Consider the following 24,706-nt stretch of genomic DNA (forward strand, 5'->3'; position numbering starts at 1 on the left):
AAGCTACTGCTTTCTTGCTATGTCCACAGCCCTATGACTCTGCAAAGATCTAACTGTCTTGCGAGAAAAAGCCCAAACTAAACATATTCTCATTTTTTGCACAATGTTGAATAGGAACAGCTCATAGTTGAACTCCTTTTCTCGAGTAAATACGAAATGTATTCTCTCTGCAATGTCAATTTATAGGAAGCCTGTTTTTTGAAATACAAAATTTGAGCCTGGGGAAAACTTCCCAACTGAGAGCAGATATTACAAATGGATTCTGTGCTTTTACTAAAAGAACAGATTCTAAATAATCCCAAAGCAAATTTAAAGTAAAAAACAAAAACTTCTCACTTAGCTGATGAATGACTTTCAAGTCAACATTTTAAGTTGCTTAGAAAATTTTGTGAGTATCATTTGCCTTTTTTCAGGAAGGAGGTAACAGAAAGAAGTAGGTAATAGAAGGAAGTAGGAAAAGGCAAAGATACGGGGAGGGAACAATCAATTGAAAGTTACTGAAAATTCATTAGAAAAATTAAGAATCAAACACACACCTTACTACCAGGTTAGTTAATAATATATAATGATGTATTTACTGAAATACACCTAAAAATCTTCACACAGAACCTACCCTCAATGGTATCTGAGCACATTAACTGCAGTTCTTATCCAAAAACCAAAATAAAACTACTAACCTAAGACTTTAAACAGCAGGAATTCAAATCCCTCCTACACCAAGTAGCAGCCTATACACCTCCCAATGCACACCAGCGTTTTCCTGATTATTGTAATGTTATCACAGGTTTTAAAAGGCAAGCTTCAAATAATTTTAGAAGTGTACAAGGAAAAAACTCCTCCCTTTAAGCAATCTATTTAAAATTGATTTTGGACAGATGGAATCATATCATCTTAAGCTAAAGAGGAATGGTGAAATGGGTGAAGGTGATCAAAAGGTACAAAATTCCAGTCATATGATAAATAAGTCCTGGGGATATAAAGTACAGCATGGTGACTACAGTTATCAACAACCAGAAAAAGACAATCTAATCTCATTTTCTCATTTTACAGATGAGGAAACTGAGGCAAGATGGTTCACATGGGCACAGAAATGTGGAAATGCTGCTTCCCAGTCCAGTACTCTCTCCAAAGAGCATGTGGTCAACTTGGGATTGAAAGGCCCTTGAGGGGCAATTGAAAAGAATGCAAAAATACAACTAATCCATTCACATTATTTTGGAAGAAAATACAATTATAATATTACATATAAAGTAAAGGAATAGAGGGGACTTCCCTGGCAGTCCAGTGGTTAAGACTCTGAACTCCCAATCAGGGGGCATGGGTTCAAACCCTGGTCGGGGAACTAATAAGATTCCCTCATGCCACATGGCGCAGCCAAAATAAAAAAAAGTAAAGGAATAGAAAAAGAGAAAGGAAAGCTCTACTACACTACTAAATTTTAGATATCTTTCTCCCCTATGAAGTTCAGGAAAGTTTTCCTATTGACATTAACATTCACACGAAGCTGTTTCTCATTCCAGGACAGAAATGGACTCCATTCACTGCCACTAGGGTCAAACATTATAGAAAATAGTTTAAAATGCAGGCCAACTTACACCTGCTTTAGCTGTGATTGCATCAAGTGCCTCTGTCTGAATCATGAACTTCAAGGATAATTTTCACCAGAAACAGGACAGAACAGCAATCAAGATGCAGGCTTTTTGCTTTAACATACTCCAAGGGAGGGTGCAGGGAAAACGAAGGATGTAAAATCTTTCAAAGCTTCCTACTGATCTGGATTCTGAACCTTCCACAATCGATTTTCAAGAGAATTGAAAGCAGACATCCAACAAATAATATAATCCAAAAGCTATCTAAATAAGAATGAAATATGGCAAGCTCTTTTCTAGTCTTTAGGTATAATTTACTTAGGGAAAGTTTCTCTTCCGAAGTAAGTTTTACTTAATGTAAACTATTTACGGATCAATTGATCTAAGCCCCTAAGTCCCAGACACATACGTAATAGAAACCTAATAAATATGAATTGGACTGGGGGTTGGTAACAAAATTGCATACTAACTGGTCTTTTTCAAATGACTGTGAAAGCATAGGACAGCATAAGCAAACATCTGTAAGCTGTCTTTCAAACATCACAATGCAACAGGGCCAGGTAAGCTGCAGGTGGTGTCAAAGAGTACCTGATATGTGCAAGATCAGGTACCAAGTACAGCACACCTTTCTTTCTTTCCTCTTTAAAAGGTTCTGTGCAGGTGGCCTCAGCTGCCACCAAAGAACTGCCCATATCTAACCTTTGCCTGGAACAGAATTTTCTGATCACAATCCTGACTCAGTTCTCCCAGAGATGATTATTAAATGGCTACTGAGCACTTACTATGCACTGTACATACACCAAGCACTTTACATAGATTTGTTTATTTAACACTCACAATAAATGCGTGATTTCGGCAGTTTGGAAGTGAGGCTTAGAGTAATCCGTGCTCACAAAGCTTGGTGGAACCAGTTCTGAAATATTATCTAATACCTTCCCTCCGCAATCCAAAACTCAAGCACACTAATTTGGAAGGGTAGAAGAGTAGAATAAAAAGTATTATTGAGAGGTGGTTTTTTTTTTTGGCCGCGCTGCGCAGCTTGTAGGATCTTAGTTCCCCGACCAGGGACTGAACCCGGGCCACGGCAGTGAAAGCGCCAAGTCCTAACCACTGGACCGCCAGGAAATCCCACAGAGGTTTTTCTTTTGTGTTTTTTTTTTTAAACGAGTTTTTATATCATATCTTTGGCTATTCAAAAGATACTTGTCAACCATGTCCACCTTTTACTTTAGGAAAATGGGAGGCAAAGAAACACACTGAGTATATCAGTGGTGAGTGTAAAAAGTGTAAAATAATATAGTATTGAGATGTGAAGTGCTACAACTTTTACAGATCAGACAGACTAAAGGCAAATGGTACTGTGTAAACTCTGGCAGGAGATATGTGTAAGAAATATGCACCCAAGCATCAGGATTACATGCATTTAAGGGCTTTACAACCTAACTGGTCTTCTTTACTATGACACATAAAAAGTAAATTCTGCTCTTGAGTCATTTAACTCACACTTGAAATATTCCTAAGGTCTGATTAGCTTCTGCAACCAAGAAAACTCCAGGTCCAAATGATTTCACTGGTGAATTCTACCAAACATTTACAGAAGAAATAATACCAATTCTACACAACCTCTTCCAGAAAATAGAAGTGGAGGAAATGTTTCCCATTCTATGAGTCCACGATTACTCTAATGCCAGATCCAGTCAAAGATATTAAAAGCAAATTACAGACCAATATCCCTCATGAACATAAATATAAATCAGTTATCTTTAATTAGAGATCAGTGCACATGAACTGTTTGCTACATTATTTCACTATTGCTTCTTGGAATGAGGTGCTATCTTTGAAGATGCCCTGGTTCCTTCCCAGCCCAACATTCTTTTCCCCTAATCCCCTTCTCAATACTCTTCTTAGCCCTGGAGATCACCTTTCCCCACACCATTCCCTCCTCTAGGACTGTCATCCACAATGGTAGGTGGGGTCAATTTATTAGGGTGTGAAAGACACAGGGCTGGCAGCTGAGGGCTGACTCTACCCAACACAGCCCAAAGTGATCAAGAATATTAGGCTCACCCACTGAAGAAATCATCCCCTAAGATCCAAGAGGGCACAATCTGAAACATGGCACCATACTAAACTCTAGAGGTATAAGTAAAACACAAACCGTCTTAGTCCAGTGCAGTAACAACTACTTAGGGAACACCAGCTGTTTAATTCTCTTGCAGTGTAAGTCATAATGAAATAGCTCTATCCTAGAAACCCAATATTGAAGAAACAAGCACACTTCAATGAGTTGGCAAACACTTGGAGTAGAGACCCATTCTTTCTTTCTTTCTTTCTTTCTTTCTTTCTTTATGGCTGCATTGGGTCTTCGTTGCCGCATGCGGGCTTTCTCTAGTTGCCGCGAGGGGGGGTACTCTTCGTTGCGGTGCACGGGTTTCTCATTGCAGTGGCTTCTCTTGTTGCAGAGCATGGGCTCTAGGCACACAGGCTTCAGTCGTTGTGGCACGTGGGCTCAGCAGTTGTGGCTTGCGGGCTCTATAGAGTGCAGGCTCAGTAGCTGTGGTTCATGGGCTTAGTTGCTCCGTGGCACATGGGATGTTCCTGGACCAGGGCTCGAACCCGTGTCCCCTGCATTGGCAGGCGGATTCTTAACCACTGCGCCACCAGGGAAGCCCCAAGTTCTTTTAGTAACATACTCTTTCACCTCAATCCTTCAGTTCCCTGTGCTTTTAAGTTGCTGAATATAAAATGTTAATAATTGGCTCAAAGAGCTCTAAAAATACCTAACACATTTGATATACAGTATTTAAAGTATAAGTGAATAAAATAAAATGGCATGTTTAAACCTATCTCTATACTTTGGAGGTAGCAAAACCTGTCATTTATGCTTTTTAAACTCATTTATTCACATCATTTTTCCTCATCTCTAACCACATTTCCTCCCACAATAGCCTAGCATTTCCATTAAATGTAGACTTCACTTTATACAACCACAGAATATATGTCTTTTTAAATTTTTATTTCCTTTTCCTTCAAATGGTGGTTCAACTGACCTCAATGAGATTTTTAAGGTATATACACATATAAAACAATCTACCAAACTTTATTAAATCAGCAAATTCCTTAAAAATATAAAGTAGATGAACTAAAAATACCAAGATCAGTAAGTTGAAAGAAAACCTTATACCAAGAACCACGTACTATCTGCCAATCCACCCATAAGGATGGCAGTGCTATAAGAAAAAAAGCCCTTGTCAATTTTCAAGTAATTGTGACGAGTTGTCGTGACCTAGCCACGCTAACGGCTTGAATTTATAGGATGAGTCGTCAAAGCAGGAAAGGCCATTCGAATCAGCAATAGATCAGTGTGGTTGACAGCAATAGCTAAAAAGCAGCCAATAGTTTCACTTTGTGGTGTCTCAAAAAGGAACTTCAAAAAGGAAAATTAAACATTAGGTTGTAAGTAATAACATTAAAACACCAAAAAAACAAAGCGATATAATTTTGAGTTAGACAAAGCAACTGAAATTGAAACTAAACAAGAACAAAAGCGATTTGATTAAATGAAGCCAGATAGCTCGTGCGCCCCTGCCTACAACACACAAACGCTTCTAACAAAGGAAAGAGGGTGCCAGACGCCAAAAGTTTAGGACGTCCTCTGGTATTGCTCAAGCCAGATCCCACTCGTGGCAGCCATCTCATGTTTTCATGTTACATATGTGAAACAAGATTAACAGAGATATTAGTCACGTTTTATTTAAATGATTACATACCACAAAGAACAAAAAATGTCCTAATTCTAGCTTTTGGGATTATACAGTCAGAACATTCAAATATACGCTTTCAGAGCTGGAAGAATTCTTGTCTTCTGCACAAAGCCACTTCTAAGAAAAATGGTATAGAGATGTGTGACTTTACTTACTTGCTTTCTTATGTAGTAACTTGTGAGTAGCCCAGCTTCCTTTAAAACATTCCTAAAAGGAACAAACATGAAAATTAGTGTCAGGCTTTCCTTTGCTTTTTTTCTTTTTAAATAAATTTATTTATTTTATTTATTTATTTTTGGCTGTGCTGGGTCTTCATTGCTGCACACGGGCTTTCTCTAGTTGTGGTGAGCGGGGGCTACGCTTCATGGCGGTGTGCAGGCTTCTCATTGCGGTGGCTTCTCTCGTTGTGGAGCATGGGCTTCAGTAGTTGCGGCACGCGGGCTCAGTAGTTGTGGCTCACAGGCTCTAGAGCACAGGCTCAGTACTTCTGGCGCACGGGCTTACTTGCTCCGCGGCATGTGGTATCTTCCCGGACTAGGGATCGAACCCGTGTCCCCTGCATTGGAAGGCAGATACTCAACCACTGCGTCACCAGGGAAGCCCCCAGGCTTTCCTTAATTAGAAATATTTTAAAGAACGTTATATATAAGAAATAGTTACTGGAAACTTTATTTGCGAAAATTAACATCTGTAACTTCACTACATTAAATATTTGGAAAAGCTTAAAAATGATAATGCCTATTTTAAAACTCATTTCATAAAGCAACCTAATGGATTAGAGACCTAAATGTAAGACCAGACACTATAAAACTCTTAGAGGAAAACACAGGAAGAACACTCTTTGACATAAATCACAGCAAGATCTTTTTTGATCCACCTCCTAGAGTAATGGAAATAAAAACAAAAATAAACAAATGGGACCTAAAGAAACTTAAAAGCTTTTGCAAAGCAAAGGAAGCTACAGACAAGATGAAAAGATAACCCTCAGAACGGGAGAAAATATTTGCAAATGAATCAACAGGCATAGGATTAATCTCCAAAATATATAAACAGCTCATGCAGCTCAATACTAAAAAAAAAAAAACCCAATCAAAAAATGGGCAGAAGACCTAAATAGACATTTCTCCAAAGAAGACATACAGATGGCCAAGAAGCACATGAAAAGCTGCTCAACATCACTAATAATTAGAGAAATGCAAATCAAAACTACAATGAGGTATCACCTCACACCAGTTAGAACGGGCATCATCAGAAAATCTACAAACAACAAATGCTGGAGAGGGTGTGGAGAAAAGGGAACTCTCTTGCACTGTTGGTGGGAATGTAAATTGATACAGCCACTATGGAGAACAGTATGGAGGTTCATTAAAAAACTAAAAATAGAATTACCATATGACCCAGCAATCCCACTACTGGGCATATACCCTGAGAAAAACCATAATTCAAAAAGACACATGCACCACAATGTTCATTGCAGCACTATTTACAATAGTCAGGTCATGGAAGCAACCTAAATGCCCATCGACAGATGAATGGATAAAGAAGATGTGGTACATATGTACAATGGAATATTACTCAGCCATAAAAAGGAACGAAATTGCATCATTTGTAGAGACGTGGATGGATCTGTCATACAGAGTGAAGAGACTGTCATACAGAGTGAAGTAAGTCAGAAAGAGAAAAACAAGTATCGTATATTAACACATATATGTGGAACCTAGAAAAATGGTACAGATGAACCGGTTTGCAGGGCAGAAATTGAGACACAGATGTAGAGAACAAACGTATGGACACCAAGGCGGGTAAGTGGTGGGTGTCGGGGGGTGGTGGTGTGATGAATTGGGAGACTGGGATTCACATATATACACTAATATGTATAAAATAGATAACTAATAAGAACCTGCTGTATAAAAAAATAAATAAAATAAAATTCAAAAAAAAAATAAAATAAAATAAAGCAACCTAAACTTCAGATTACATACTCCAAATAAGCCAAAAAACATCAGTCAATATTGTAAACAGTAGCCATAGTTATATTTCAATTTTATGTCATCAAATTATTTTGAAGTATTTGAAAAGAACTCTGAACCAATGAAGTAATCATACACTGGGGGAAATAAAAATAAGGAAAATTTTGCAGATTCTTCCATGATTTATAGTAGTTTGACTCCCAGTTAGTCATATCCACTTTCTTTACTATGTGCTGACAGCCCTACTAGACTAGACTGTAAGCTCCATGAGGGAAGCGACTATGTCAAGTTTACCACTATATCTCCAGAGCCAAGCAGAGCACCTGGCACATGGAGGAGTTTCAGTGAACACCTGCATATTGATCAGAATGGATAAATAAATAACTAGAAAGACTAGACTTATTAGTTGGGAAAACATGTTTGTGTGACATAGTTCAGACACCAGTAAGTAGTACTGAATTGGGAAAATGAATTCAAGTAGTAAATTGAATTCAAGTAATGAACTCAAGTAATAAATTAGAAAAATGAATTCAACCAGACATAGATTTTATTTATGCTTTGATTTTTATAGCCTTTCCTTCAAAGAATTTAAAATTACTCAAATAAATCATTACAAATACTAAGAAATTTCACAAATTCCTACAAACGTTTTGACTTTGCAAACACACACAAAAAAATCCAGGAATAAGAGGAAAGCTAAGGAAAAAATAGAAGGAGAAAAAAAAATCCCTAGGACTATGTAGTAATCAAGACCCATTACACCAGTGATGCTAAAAGCTGCTTTCCCTAGAGATTTACCCAACAGCCTCGGAAAGGCTGGTTTCTCCCTCCAGGGCCAGACCTTCACTACTTCCCCTTCACTCCCCTCGCATCTTCCACAACCAGCAGCAGTTGAGTCAAAAATCCCAGATTAACCCACTACCTCCGACTACAACCTACAACCTCAATAGACTTCAACTGTATAAAAAGGTATATGCAACATTAAAGACTTCTCCAGTTTTGAAGCTGGAACCGAGCTCAGTCTTTTGGGGAGGATGGGAGATATAGGAGGCAGAATAATGGTGCCTAAAGACGTCCGTGTCCTAATCCTCAAAACCTGTGAATATGTTAGTTTACAACTAAGGTAAAGGGGAATGTAAGCTGTTAATCAGCTGACTTTGAGAATGGGGAGACTACACTGTTTACCCAGATGGGACTAATGTGATCACAGTGTCCTTAAGAGGTGGAAGAGGGAGGCAGAAGGAGTCAGAGAAAGATGTAATGATGGAAGCATGGCCACAGAGATGTTACATTACTGGCTATGAAGACAGAGGAAGGGAGCCACCAGCCAAGAGATGCAAGGAGCCTCTAGAAACTGAAAAGAGCAAATAACAGATTCTCCTAGAGTCTCCAGAAAGGAATGCCAACCTGCCAACACCTGCTTTTAGCCCTGAGACCTGTGTCAGACATACTGAACTGCAAGATAACAAATCTGTGTTGTTTTAAGCCACCAAGTTTGTTGTAATTTGTTTTGGCAGCTATAGAAAACTAATACAGGAAGGAAACTAGAGTTACCCCTATCTGTTGTCACTACAAAAACCACTCACAACTGGCACAAAAATCAATTCCTCCCCACCATGGAGTTATAGGAAATTAGTAGAAAAACAAATATTTTTCTATGATTTTGCCACAAAAAAGGATTATTAAGATTAATCAAAAAGTCCCAAGAACTAAAAAGGAATAAATTATTTCTTCAGTATTAACCTATTACATCAGGGGTCGCCAACCCTTGGGCCACGGTCCGGTACCGGTCTGTGGCCTGTTAGGAACCAGGCCGCACAGCAGGAGGTGAGCAGCGGGCGGGTGAGCAAGCGAAGCTTCATCTGTATTAACAGCCGCTCCCCATTGCTCGCATTACCACCTGAGCTCCGCCTCCTGTCAGATCAGCAGCATTAGATTCTCACGAGAGCGTGAACACTACTGTGAACTGCGCATGCGAGGGATCTAGGTTGTGCGCTCCTCATGAGAATCTGATGTCTGATGATCTGAGGTGGAGCTGAAGAGATGAGGCTAGCGCTGGGGAGCGGCTGCAAATACAGATTATCATTAGCAGAGAGGTCTGACTGCACAGAGACCATAATCAATCAGCTGCTTGCAGACTCACATCAAAACCCTATCAGTGAGTTCCAAGTGAAAACAAGTGCAGGGCTCCCACTGATTCTGCATTACGGTGAGTTGTATAATTATTTCATTATATGTTACAATGTAATAATAATAGAAATAAAGTGCACAATAAATGTAATGTGCTTGAATCATCCCGAAACAACCCCCCCCCCCACCCTGGTCCATGGAAAAATTGTCTTCCACGAAAGCAGTCCCTGGTGCCAAAAAGGCTGGGGACCGCTGCATTACATAAGAAAGGAAAACTCAATGTTGAATTATAATAGGAAGACAACCATAGTAAAAACTGTAAATTATCATTTACTAAATATATGTGCACTATACACCTATATCTCATTTCATCCTCACGAAAACCCTGCGAGGCAGATGGCACTGTCCCCATTTTACAAATGATAAAACTGAAGCACAGATAAACTAGGTAATCTTGTCTATCACATAACAGAACCGTACCTGGCAGAACGAGGACTCAAAACCAGGATTACCTGACTACAGGTCATGCTTTCTCACTGACTGTTTTAGTGTGTGATTGGGCTGGGCGGGGCGGGGGGGGGGGGGGTGGGCGGCGTGGTTTGCGCATATCAATTCAAAGCACTGATTTAGCACCAAACCTGGAACTAGAAAACACAGGTGTGATTAAGCTGTACCATGTATTAGCTATACCATTATAAGCTCTAAAATTTTACCTTTAAGTCTAGGAAATGATGATACTTACTACCAGTTTAATGGATCCTCAGTTGCTCCACCTATAAAGTGGGTTGATTTTCTCCAGGAGAAGTTCACATAGCGGATTAAAGGAGATAATGCAACTAACATATATAAAAGTAGTTAAAGTGTCTAGCACATAGCAAGTATCAATGTACGACATCTTAGTGCTTACCACCATACCCAGCATTAAGCAGGTTTTCTCCACAACCGTTAGGGAAGAAACAAAGATAATGTGATCATATACACAAAAGCCTTCTAGGGGATTCCCTGGTGGTCCAGTGGTTAGGTCTCCAAGCCCTTTCACTGCCGAGGGCCTGGGTTCAATCCCTGGTTAGGGAACTAAGATCCCACGTGCTGCACAGTGCAGCCAAAAAAAAAAAAGCCTTGTAGCTGTAGAAGGAAATGTGAACTGCTTTCATCACTTTCCAGGACAGACTGCAAGCTGCCTGCTTCATAGCCATCCTCCCCTTTCCTCAACAGCCAAAGAATCCTGCTAGAGTGGAGGTGTGGGAACACTGCTAAAAACATTCCCAGCCTCCTTGAAGCTGCAGGTGGACACGTGACCCAGTCTGGCCAACCAAGTGTAAGCCCAGTTGTTGGGTGGGGCTTCTGCAAAGCTTCTGAGAAAAGAAACACCTATCTTTTACTCTTTGCCCTTTCCCCTCTTCAAACCCGGAGATGTTGCCTGAAGTGAAGCAGCAGTGCTGTGCCTGCAAAACGACAAGCACACCCCAAGAAGCCTGGGTCCCTAATGACTTTGTGGAGCTGCTGTTCCAAGTCTCAACACATCCACCTCCAGACCCCTCATCATAGTAGAAAAACAATAACAGAGACGTCAGTAAAAAATGCTACAACTTTAGTTTTGGTGGATATACTGGTTAGAAACTGCATTGGATTATGAGGTACGAAAACTCAAAGAACAGTGGGATAAACAATCACTCACCTGTTTAATAAAAGACAAAAAGGGGGCTGGAGGAGTGATGGGTGAAAGCAGCAATAATAAAATCCCTGGAACCTGTAAAATGTTACCTTATTCGGGAAAGGGGTTGCTGCATATGTGATTAAATTAAGGATTTTATGACAGGGAAATTATCCTGGATTATGCAGGTTGGCCCTAAATGCCATCATCATGAGTGTCCTTGTAAGAAGGAGGAAGAGGGGGGTTCACACACAGAGAAAAGGAAAACATAATGTGCCTAGGAGGGCAGAGATCAGAGTGATGTGGTAGAGCCCCTGGAGGGAGCGTGGCCCTGCCAGCACCTTGATTTAGGTTCAATGAAACTGACTTTGGACTTCTGGCCTCCAGAACTAAAAGAGGATAAATGTCTGTTGTTTTAAGCCACTCAGTTTGGGGGATTTGTTACAGCGGCCACAGGAAACTAATACAGTGACTAACAAGACATCAGAGCACACACTAAAACAGGGTGAGGGACTAACTACAGTCTTTCTGAAGCTTTTTCCACTTACATGTACTTATGTATGGACTCAACTCCCAATTATCCATGGTAATTTTTAAATGGGGCAAGCAAAGGCACATGATGTTACTTTAAGAAACCTAACTTCAGTCAGCAATTTCAACCTCTTCTATTCCTTCCCTCTCCAAACTATTCCTCCTCATAGACATGACTGGCAAAAGTGACAAGACAGACTGGAGCTTCTTGTTTTCCTTCTTCCAGTCTAGCCTACAGCAGAGATGTTTATGGTAGTAAGACTGTCAGCAAGGAAAAGGTCAGGGATGGAAGGAAGGGAGTGAAGGGAGAAGTTCAGGGCAGGTCCTAGGACCGCAGTCTGAGTCCACCAAGCCCAGAGGCAAAAATCCCACCATGGCAGCATGGTAGGCATGCTACTGCCATCCTTCACTTCCAGGCCTTAACTCCAATGTTTCCTTAACACCAGGCCAACCATCTGCATACCAACTATACTTGGTACAATTTTCAAACCATTTTCATTATGCCAGCTTAGAATAAAGCAACTGAATGTCTGCCCAATGAGAACTAAGTATGGCTAAAGTGGCTTACATGTCTCCTAGGTATTGATATAGCCAATACTACAGCAATACTGTGAATAGTCTTCCCTGAAAAAATTAAAGATTCCAGCTAAATAAACCCCTTTAAAGAACTTAAGATATAACTGAATCAGGATCCAAAAAAAAAAAAAAATCAATAGGTAATTTGAAAAGGAAAACACAGTTTGAAAACTAGAAGAAATTTACAATTTTCTAGAAGATGAAATTTGCCAAGCAGCCGATTTCCCACCCAACAGCAACTCTACTCTGTCTTATATCTTATGTAAAATTGATAGAGATTTTTTAAATGCTACTATATTAATATATCCCAACACAAATAACCATTTTTAAAATGAATTTTATCTTCTACAGACAATGTAATAATTTTAAATGCTTGCTCAGGGCCATATATAATATCTTGTATGTCCAAATATTCAAATGTAGACTGGAAAGTGAACATCTTTAATGTTTAATGATACCATCTAGGCTTGAGTATACATTTCACTGTATCAATTCCTACAGTACAATACTTAACATTTTCAGACCACTGAAGCCTTTGAGAATCTTGGGAAAGCAATCAATCCCCTCCACAGAAAAAAATTATATCCATGCACATATAAAATACAGAGTGCCATGTGGTTGTAACATGAACTCTGTACTTGTATGTATGAATGAATGAATGAACAGACTTGTAAGCACATGTTTATATGCGCATAGGTGCTGGGCATTCAGCAGTGAACAATATAGGCCTATTCTAGACAAATATTACATGGCTAATCACACAATTTACTACATAGTTTAAGTCATAAGGGCTAAACAGAAAAAATACACAGTGCTGTGAGAAGAGGTAGAAGACAAGAGCTAAAGACAGAGGCAGAGATCAGAGCCTGTTAAAAATTCTGGTCTATTCTAATGACAACAGAAAAAGCCATTAAAGGGTTTTAAATGAAGGAACAACCTGATGAAGACTTGAGTTTACAGCATCCGTGCTCTCCATCCACAAACCCAAAATTAAAACTTTAATACACAGAATGGTCCTGAAGAACTCCATAAAACTGATTTTTAATACAGGCAGTCCTTGCTTTGCATAGTAGTAAACAACCATACAAGCTGTGACCGTAAAAAGCAATCTTCATAATCAACAGGGAAAATCACAATTGTTCCATGACCTTTAAAACTTTTTATCAAAATATTAAAAATTCTCTTGGGCTTCCCTGGTGACACAGTGGTTAAGAATCCGCCTGCCAATGCAGGGGACACGGGTTTGATCCCTGGTCCAGGAAGATCCCACATGCCACGGAGCAATTAAGCCCATGCGCCACAACTACTGAGCCTGAGGTCTAGAGCCCGCGAGCCACAACTACTGAGCCCACATGCCACAACTACTGAAGCCCGCACGCGTAGAGCCCGTGCTCTGCAACAAGAGAAGCCACTGCAGTGAGAAGCCCGTGCACCACAATGAAGAGTAGCCCCTGTTCGCTGCAACTAGAGAAGCCTGTGCACAGCACTGAAGACCCAACACAGTCATAAATAAATAAATAAATAAATAAATAAATAAATAAATAAATAAATAAATAAATAATTGAACAAGATGTTTAAAAAAAATTCTCGTACTGTAGGTTATAAATATACAGGAAACTGAAAAAGTAAAACTAATATTTGTTTAGTATACTGTAATTTAAAACATTAGATATATTGAAAATTAGAGTATTTTATTTCTTTATTTAAAAACTTATCAAGACTAATTTGAACACGTGTGCCTTCTTCCCACTGTATAACTCAGTAAACAGAGTGAATATCATTGTTATGCTTGGCAGATTGTCATACGCCTTTTTAGGTTTAAAACAGCTTCCAAATTTTATCCTTTGCACTCTCAGTACCTCTGAGAGTTCTTTTAATGTAAAGTTTTTTGTTGGTGTCACTTCCCCTGAGACACCATCATTCTTTTCATCACAACCATTTTCCTCATTTATGTCAACAAGTCTGTCCGACTTCCTCTGGCTGCACATCTATAGAGTCTCTAGAAAGGTGGGCAATGTCAACACTCCCCTGGGTCAGCTGTTTCTTCCACAACTCCATTCATGTTCCATTTAGATTTCACTTCCAGCACTTAGCACTTCTTTGTTGCACTTCCATCTTTGTTAGCCAATTCCTTCTTTCAATGATCCATTTTTGTAAAATGTCACATAAGTTTATCATTGGGAAACAAGAAAGCTAGGCAACTACAGGCTCTGCTGTCTGCAAGAGAACCGAGTGACAGATGCACAGGGACCAATCGCTGACAGGCTTTGAAAGAAGTGGAGGGACTGGTCACTTACTGATCAACACGCACAGCTGTGATTTACGCAGTGATCTGAGGACTGAAGAGCTAGCAGTGAAGTCTTATGTACTTCATGTCATTACTCATGTTGTTGGGAGACTGGTTTTAACTACTCTGTGGTAACTAGATTCATGCATATCAAAATTGCAAAATAAGATCTGCCTTTATATAGTTGGCAACCCGATACAACCTATTTATAAAACTTTTCTAAATAGGTTATATGAACAAAATACTTTTGCCTCACCCAGCATCTTTTTTTACCCCCACAGAAGCTGACACATATTTCCTTAAATAAAATAACATCTCTATCCCAACTGATTCATTTAGAGAACACAGAAGTTTACACACCAATTTAAATCAAGAAAGAGAGGGGAAAGAACGAACCATCAGAGAGGAGAGATAAAAGAAGCATTTAAAATGTTAAAGAAAATTAGTATTTTCACCTAATTTTTTTAACACTACAAAAAAATCCATTGCCTACCTACTACTAAGGATAATTCATAATTCATAAAGGGTTTATAGGTAGGGACAACTCAAAACTCACATGATTTTCTAAATTAAGTTTAGGGCAGCAGCTAAAATCATGGACTTTGAAGTCAGACAGACTTGTCCCATAGCTTGATCATTTATTAGCTGTAAGGGGAAAAAAATCTTAATATCTCTACGTTCCACTTTCCTCAACTGCAATGTAGGGAAAACTGTGTAAAAATGTGTGGCCAATAACAGTTTTATCAATTTTATTTTTTTTTATAAATTTATTTATTTTTGGCTGCGTTGGGTCTCAGTTGCTGCTCGCGGGGCTTTCTCTAGTTGTGGCGAGCGGGGGTTACTCTTCGTTGCGGTGTGCGGGCTTCTCATTGCGGTGGCTTCTCTTGTTGCGGAGCACGGGCTCTACGTGCACGGGCTTCAGTAGTTGTGGCTCACAGGCTCAGTAGTTGTGGTTCACGGGCTCTAGAGCGCAGGCTCAGTAGTTGTGGCGCACGGGCTTAGTTGCTCCGTGGCATGTGGGATCTTCCCAGACCAGGGATCGAACCCATGTCCCCTGCATTGGCAGGCGGATTCTTAACCACTGCGCCACCAGGGAAGTCCCTCAATCTTATTATTTTTAAAAGCAATTTAAACTTGAAATTTGAAAAGATGATGCACCTGTATATTTTTAACATGTCTGTGTAAACCCTGCCCTGAATTCTTAGCTTATGAAAACTTATGGCAATTAGGCAGCTAGTGATGACTGTGGCCTTTGTAGCTGACTAGCATCACTGTCCACGGAACCTGCGCATTGGGGAAGGGGATGCAAGAGTCGGGAAGAGGGACCTCCCTGGTGGCACAGTGGTTAAGCATCTGCCTGCCAGTGCAGGGGACACAGGTTCGATCCCTGGTCCGGGAAGATCCCACACATGCCTCAGAGTAACTAAGCCCGTGCACACCACAACTACTGAGCCCGCGTACTGCAACTACTGAAGCCCGCGCACCTAGAGCCCCTGCTCCGCAACAAAAGAAGCCACCTCAATGAGAAGCCCATGCACCGCAACGAAGAGTAGCCCCCGCTCGCCGCAACTAGAGAAAGCCCACGCACAATAACGAAGACCCAAGGCAGCCAAAAATAAATAAAATTTAAAAAAAAAAAAAAGAGTCGGGAAGAACCTTAGGTTTGAACAGGCTCTCCAGACAACACAGAGACCATCACAGAGAACAGCCTGCCAGCTCAAGGTGTGTGAGCACAACTTGTGACTAACCTTTGGCAGAATTCTAAGATATTCAGACACAAAAGCAAACCTTAGGAAGCCAGGTTTTAGGGTTGTTTTTTTTTAAATTTTTTAAATTAAAGAAACATTGAGCAGAGACATCAGTAGCCACTGTAAAGGAGACAAAAGTCAGAGGTTCACAGATTTAGTCCAACTACAAAACCCAAACAGAATGTACGGCACAGCTATTTGAGGAACCACTGAACTGGTGATGAGTTTACCATCCTCCCCCACCAAAATCACCAGGGGCAACATGGAAGTGGCCACCGGGGCACAAACACAGAGCAGTCCAGAAGCCCTCTAATTCTGGCTCAAGGAACAGGAAAGGGAACTCCTAAGTGCTCAGAATACAGTCCACCTTCTTTTCTCGTTTCTGTCTTCTCACACCCCAAACCCCAAGTGATCCTGAGGCGACCCACAACGTGAGCTCATAGGAGTCAAAGTTCTGAGCAAGAGGCATCTCCTCTCTGATCAGTGAAGCTATGGTCCAGCGAGGGTGGGGCTGAACCCCATTATTTTCTTCTCTCTGTGTCCTCCTGTTATTTGGCCCAGACAAAGGCACAGTCATGAAGTATGCAGCAAAGCAGGTAACTAAAACCCCAGCTTTCTGGCCAGAGGACCAAAAATGAGAATTCCCAAGGAACCGGAAAGTACCAGGAAGGAGCTCCAGAAAGTGACCCCATAAAGCTGTTCATAATACAATACTGATGTGTATGAGAACAGAATAGAGAGACCATCGTCCAGGTCTCAGGGACAGATCTGAATGGCACTGCTAGGTTTTGAAAACTGAACTGACACTGGACCCAAAGAAGGCATGTTGGAACTTGCAGGCTGAATCTAACCAGATTAGTAGCCAGCTAAAACTTAAAATATCAACATTCTTCACAAGATTTAAACAAGACTCAAGATCTCATAAGATTCAAAATCTCTAGGATACAATCTAAAATTATTCAGCATATAAAGAACCTAGACAATTTCAATTTACAAGGGAAGTGAGTCAACAGACACCAATGCTAAGATGACACCAATGCTGGCAGTAACTGATGAAGACTTTAAAGCAGCTATTATTAAAGCATTCCAACAATCAATCAAAACACTCTTCAATCAATGGAAAAAAAAGAAAATCTTCACAAAGAAGATGTAAAGAAAAACCAAATGAAAATTTTAAAATTGAAAAATACAATGCCAAACTAAAAAACTAATTGGATGTACTCAATAGCATAATGAAGATGTCAAAGGAAAGATTCAGTGAACTAAAAGACTGAAAGAAATTATCCCATTTGAACGCAGAAAAGATTTTTTTAAGAAAATGAACAGAGCCTCAGGACCTACATGACATAACAAAGAAAATTACTAAGGGTAAAGAGGAAAATTACAGAATTTTTTTTTAAAAGGTCAATTAACTAAGATGATGTAACAGTCTAAATTGTATATATCAAACAACAGAGCTTCAAAATACATGAAGCAGAAAGTAACAGAAGTGCAAGAAAAAGAAAAATCCACAATATAGTTGGCAACAAAAATCAACAACCATTCATGATAAAAACTCTCAGTAAACTAGAAGAGAATTTCCTCAACTTGATAACAATCATCTACAAAAAGTCTACAGATTATATCATATTTAATGTGAAAGACACAGTGCTTTCTCCCTAAGATCAGAACCAGACAAGGATGTCCACTTTCAACATGGATATTTCAACATCACACTGGAAGTCTTACAATGCAACAAGGTAAGAAAAATATAAAAGGCATACAGACCAGAAAGGAAGAAATTAAACTGCCCCCATTCAAAGCTCACATAATTACCTATATAAAAACACCAAGGGAAAAAAACTTCCAGAACTAAAATATCAGTTTAGCAGGGCCACAAATACAAGGTCAACACACAAAAACCCACCATATTTCTATATACTGGCCATGTGTAATTGGAAATACACAAAATAACACCATTTACAATCACTCCTCCCAATATTAAATAAATAGTATAAATATAACAAAAGACGTACAGGAGCTGTATGCTGAAAACTAAGAAACAATGATAAAAGAAATCAAGTAAGAATTAAATAAATAGACATCCTGTGCTCTTGAAGTAGAAGACTAAATACAGGAAAGATGTCAATTCTCCCCAAATTCATTTATAAGTTTTAAGCAATTCCAATCAAAATCTCAACAGGAGGGGACTTCCCTGGTGGTCCACACTCCCCATGCAGGGGGCTCGGGTTCAATCCCTGGTCAGGGAACAAGATCCCACATGCTGCAACTAAAAATCTCGCATGCCGCAAGGAAGATCCCGCGTGCTGCAACTAAGACCCAGCACAGCCAAATAAATAAATAATAAATAAATAAATAAATATTTTTTTACAAATCCCAACAGGATTTTTTTTAACATAGAAAAGTATGATTCTAAAGTTGATATACAAAGGCAAACTAGAATAGCTAAAACAATTTTGAAAAAGAATAAAACTGGAGATATCATACTTTTTCTTATATTAAGGAAATAATTTTTTCTATTTCTACTCTTAAAATAATGTTATTAGGAACTGGTATTGAATCCTATCAAATTCATTTTAAGCATCTTCATAAGCAATTTTTTGTATCTGATGTAATGATTTGATGTATTATATTAATAGCTTCACCTATTATTTAATGATTTCTACCTCCCTGAAATAAACTAGCTGACTATGGTGGATTATTCCTTTACATAGTGCATAATGCAACTTAGTAATATTTTTTTTCAAAGTTGTAGGCATTTTATGTCTCTCGATATGTATTGCTGGATATTTTAATCCAGGGTTTTCTTGCTGCTCTTTCTTCCCTTTCCTGTCTACCTGCCATTTCACTATTACTACCAACCCTTATTACTACTGGCCAACAGATAATAGGGAAGGATAATACTCTGCTTCAAAATCTTGTCTCAAAAATAAAAATAGCCCTGTCATCATCTTAATGAGTAAAAAGGACCAAGTGGTGACTATCTATAAAGGAAGGTTCCCATCAAGCTGGGTTAGCACGACATCACCTTCCATTACAGATAAAAGCCTGTCCAGCCTTGACATTTGCTAATGGAAACTACCATTTGGTGAGGGCCTATTTTGTGCCAGGCACCTTACATGTACTATATCATTAAAACTTCACACTAATCCTAGGAACTGCATATTAATATTCCCATTTTACAGATGGGGAAACTAAAGCAGGAAAGGGGTAAATAATATGAACCAGTTCAAACAGCTGTTGGGTGGCAGAGCTGGAACTGCAACACAGGGCTCTCTGGCTCCAAAGTCTACTCTCTTTCTATCTAGCTACAAGGCTCACAGGACAGTGCTCTGAAGAAGCAACGGCTCAGTAAAAGGGATAAGATACAGCTCTGCACCACAATCCCCCACCCCAATCCCTTGCCCTATGCATCTCCTCCATCTGGCTGTCCCTGAGTTGTATCCTCTATAATACACTGGTAAACACAAATAAAAGCAAAAACAATCTAGCAGCATATAGAGGAGAGAGGAAGAAGCAGGTAAGATCTAGGTAAAAGGAAACAGATTTAAGAAAAAAGGATAAATAAAAATTTTTAACTTAAAAAATTTTTTTATATAAATATGAAAAATACATAAACATTTCTCAGTGTATACTAAGAATTGGCAAAGGATAAAGTCAAAGAAGAAACGAAAGACTGGTCTCAAACAGAATCATACTTACCACTTATTAAACATTCTATAATTAAATGTTTTCATCCACAGAGCTTATATTACTGTATGTTAATTCTCTTACCGTTAGTAATTATTTTCCTACTAGACACTATAATAAACCATGTTATCAAGAAAGTTTCTTGGGCTTCCCTGGTGGCGCAGTGGTTGAGAATCTGCCTGCCAATGCAGGGGACAGGGGTTCGAGCCCTGGTCTGGGAAGATCCCACATGCCGTGGAGCAACTGGGCCCGTGAGCCACAATTACTGAGCCTGCGCGTCTGGAGCCTGTGCTCCGCAACAAGAGAGGCCGCGATAGTGAGAGGCCCGCGCATCGCGATGAAGAGTGGCCCCCGCTTGCCACAACTAGAGAAAGCCCTGGCAGAGAAACGAAGACCCAACACAGCCATAAATTAAAATAATTAATTAATTAATTTTTTAAAAAAAGAAAGTTTCTTATTGAATTCTGTTGACTAATATGCTGATTAAGAGATGCACCACGTTCTTTGAAAACACCTTGGGATACATAGAAAACTGTTAATATTTAATAGAGATCCTGAGGAATTAGAGATAAATTTGGGGAGAAGGCACCCATCACTTTAAATTCTCTACATCTATCATGTATTATCTTTTTTAATAAACAAAATATAATATTACTATAATAAAATAACTTCCGAGATTTTCATGGAATTAAAACACATACACAGAAAAACACTCAGCATCAAAACTATACTGAATAGGGGTTTCCCTGGTGGCGCGGTGGTTGAGAATCTGCCTGCCAATGCAGGGGACACGGGTTCGAACCCTGGTCTGGGAAGATCCCACATGCCGCGGAGCAACTAGGCCCGTGAGCCACAATTACTGAGCCTGCGCGTCTGGAGCCTGTGCTCCGCAACAAGAGAGGCCGCGATAATGAGAGGCCCGCGCACCGCGATTTAGAGTGGCCCCCACTTGCCACAACTAGAGAAAGCCCTCGCAAAGAAACGAAGACCCAACACAGCCATAAATAAATAAATAAATAAATATTTTTTTTAAAAAACTATACTGAATAGAATTTAACCATCCTGATGCATCAGTAGCTCCCAGAAAGGACTTTACATAAACAGAATAAACTCATTAACTTTAAATTACAATATTGAAAAGTTATTAAATGCTAAGCAAGGGAGTTCCCTGGTGGCCTAATGGTAAGGATTCCAGGCTTTCACTGCCATGGCCCGGATTCAATCTCTGGTCCGGGAACTGAGATCCTGCAAGCCGCAGGGCACGGCCAAAAAAAAAAATGCTAAGCAAATCACTCCACTAGATTACTAATTCTTCATGTTGGTAAAACGCAACCTCTAAATAACAAAAACGAGCAAACTTTGCCAGAACGTTATACAGCATGACTTTTTAAACTCCTTCTGGTGGGTTACAAGCAAGTCCTTTCTTCCTCATTTTCAAATAAAGAAAACAAAATAAAACAAAAAACTACCTGCCTATTCAAGAAGACCTACTAGACACAAGGTAGAGGAAGGAATAGGGTAACATTAAAAAGTTCAGGAAAATGTCCTTTCAAGAAGATACAACAAGCCTATTTTATAAATTCTAGAGATACTGCTTTAGCAACCACATTGCCGTATTGTGGTTCCATAACTATAAGACTTGGTTGTTTCTATTTTGAAACTTTCAACAAATAGAAGGTTTAAGAGTTGCCAAAATCAATCATTTAATGTTTAATGAGTGCTCAATATATAAAAAGCATTCCTGAATTTGAAAGTACCTATTCTGGGTCCAAACTAAGATATTCCATGTAAAATTGCTATTTAATACCTTCTACCATCATACACACACACACACACACACACTAACCTCTAAATAACAAAATTATTTCTAACTAAAGGGCATAAAATATAAAACTGCTACCCATATGTGGTTTTAAATTAGAAACAAATGCTTTATAACCCTAGAAAGTAAAATATTTTCTCAAAATGTTATTTTTCAAGGAAATTTTCCATGAAATATTTTAGCAGGATGTAGGAATCAGGGGATGCTACATTAGAGAAGATAAAAGAAAACCACAGGACGATGTAAGATGATCCCCTCCCCATCCCACCCACCTCCCTACCAAAAAAAAAACTCACTATACAACAGATCTAGAGATGGACTAATCCAGGTTGGAGAGGTCAGAAGACTCTGGAAGAGACTCTTCAAGAACACGAAATCAAGTAAAGAATACCAAGTATGTTTAAATATACTAAAAAAAGACTTACAAAACCAGAGGAAAGGTTAGGGTAATTAAAGACAAGTACACAGAAAGCTAAGTAATGAGTTACACAGGAAAGGAAAGGTAATCACTATGTAATAATAATACATAACACTTACATAGAGCCTACTATGTGCTAGGCACTATTCTAATTACATAGGTTAAATGCTAACAACTCTATGAGCTAGATACTATTTATATAGTACTCATTTTACAGATGAGAAAAGTTGAGCTGCACAGAAGTTAAATGACTTGCCCAAGGTCACACAGCTATAAGTGGCAAGTAGACTACATGACTTATAACCACCTTACAAGTCAGAAGACAGGCACATGGCAGGTGAGGAGTGTAATAGCTAAACCCTCTTCTGCCATTCCAGGAAGCCTAGAGAGAAGGCCTAAAACCAGATTATCAAGACAGAGCAATTTAACCATGTATTTTAGAGATATGGAATTAAGTGTCAAAATAATCTGTTTAAAATGGTGAAAGATAAATAAGTTCTGGGGATATAATGTACAACATGATGAGTGTAGTTAACAATATTCTACTGTATATTTGAAAGTTGCTTAAGAGAGTAAATCTTAAAAAGTTCTCATCAAACGGGGAAAAAAATTGAAACTATGTGAGGTGATGAACATTAACTAAACTTATTGTGGTAATCATTTCACAATATATACATGTATCTAATCATTATGTTGTATACCTTAAACTTATACAATGTTATGTCAATTATTTCTCAATAAAACTGGGATAAAATGTTGAAAGAGATATCTGGTATAGGGTGTAAGGATTATAGACTATTTGATGCTAAGCCATGTGCATGTCTTTTCAAGAATCAAAGCCATATTTAAAAAATAATAATTGGGGGCTTCCCTGGTGGCGCAGTGGTTAGGAATCCGCCTGCCAATGCAGGGGACACGGGTTTGATCCCTGGTCCAGGAAGATCCCACATGCCACAGAGCAACTAAGCCCATGCGCCACAACTACTGAGCCTGCGCTCTAGAGCCCATGAGCCACAATTACTGAGCCTGTGTGCCACAACTACTGAAGGCTACTCACCAAGAGCCCGTGCTCTGCAACAAGAGAAGCCACCACAACGAGAAGCCCGCACATTGCAAAGAAGAGTAGCCCCCGCTCCCCGCAACCAGAGAAAAGCCCACGCACAGCAATGAAGACCCAATGCAGCCAAAAAAATAAAATAAAATAATAAAATAAATAAATTTATTTAAATAATAATAATAATAATTGGTATAGTAATCTCTAAACTGTACAGTGTATTTATATTAAGGTTCCTTTCCTACAGCCAGTATTTTAAGTTGAACGCCATTTTCCAGCTGCATGAAGATTCCATCTAAAAGACAAACTGTTTTCTTATTCTGAGCTAAGGCATCTTGTCACTTGAAGCACACTTTAAAACAATTAATACAGCATTAAGGCAATGTGTTTATACTTTCTGCTCACGGTGTTACTAACCGGACAAGTTACTCTTTGCCCCATAACTAAGTATACCCCAGTGGCTAAAACACACAGCTCACCTCTTTCAGCCTCTTCCTGGGGGACATCACCTTACGGTGAACAAGGCTTGACAGACTGGCATCAAGAAAAACAATCATGTTATTCTTTTTTTTTCACATCAACCTCACATCCTTCCTAACGTTGTCTTCTTCAGTGACCCATCTCTTACAGTGGGTATGTCTACACATTCACCATTATTTGTTGATTGTTCCTAGTTTCTCCACTCAAAAGGTAATGTTATTTACAACACGACAACATGCAGGAACCCAATCATCAAATCTTCTTGAATTCTAAATAAAGATTTTCAATTCTATTTGCTAATGCTTGCCATCTGGAGTGTATCAGAGTAGATGCCAAGTTTTTCTTTTTACCACTACTGATCATAGAACTCTTGTAAAAAGAAATCTAGAGCAATCTTTAGTATTTAAAACAGAACAAAGAGCTGCTCTGAGACAGGAGCAGGGAGGGGGAGCCACTCTCACCTGTGCCCAATTTCATATCTTATCTTTCAAAGCAATTAAGCTTAAATAATCAGATGCCCTCCTCTCCTCCATCCAAACCTTACCTTCCTGCAAGAGTTTAGAAGATAAGAAATGACTTTAAATACCACCTTCTCTGTAAAACTCCTCCTATCCCCCAGTGACAAATGACACCTCTTCTAAACCCTTTAGCAATTACTGCCTCTACAATTCAATTAATAATCTATTTCGTTGTAATCTCTGTTGATTTGATCTCTGGTAAACTTTGAACAAACTAAAAGTAGTATAAGTTTTTTAAAGGAACTATATTTCAAAACGCTTCTCCTCTGTCACTTCAAAGTTAAAAGCCCAAGATAATGTGTAAAGACCAACATTTAAGTATTGGTACACATCTTAAGTTAAGGTACATACCGTAAGTATTCATGGTAAACTATTTTTTTCATATCTATTCTGAAAATTCATAAGCTATGGAGCAATTACCAAGATTTTAAAATAATCCTCCTTGATTCTATTTCAGCAAAAAAAACCTCACTTT

At 39.1% G+C, this 24,706-nt stretch overlaps 1 protein-coding gene across 1 annotated transcript in view; it reads right to left on the reverse strand.

Annotated features, from left to right (window-relative positions):
* The window catches only part of METAP1 (methionyl aminopeptidase 1), a 68,361-nt gene that overhangs the window by 25,161 nt on the left and 18,494 nt on the right, over window positions 1–24,706 (reverse strand). The window contains exon 2 of the mRNA XM_061192598.1: window positions 5,509–5,560. Coding sequence (XP_061048581.1) covers window positions 5,509–5,560 — 52 coding nt within the window. The remainder of the gene's footprint in view (window positions 1–5,508; window positions 5,561–24,706) is intronic.

This window comes from Eubalaena glacialis, chromosome 5 (genome assembly GCF_028564815.1).
Source record: "Eubalaena glacialis isolate mEubGla1 chromosome 5, mEubGla1.1.hap2.+ XY, whole genome shotgun sequence".
NCBI lineage: Eukaryota > Metazoa > Chordata > Mammalia > Artiodactyla > Balaenidae > Eubalaena > Eubalaena glacialis.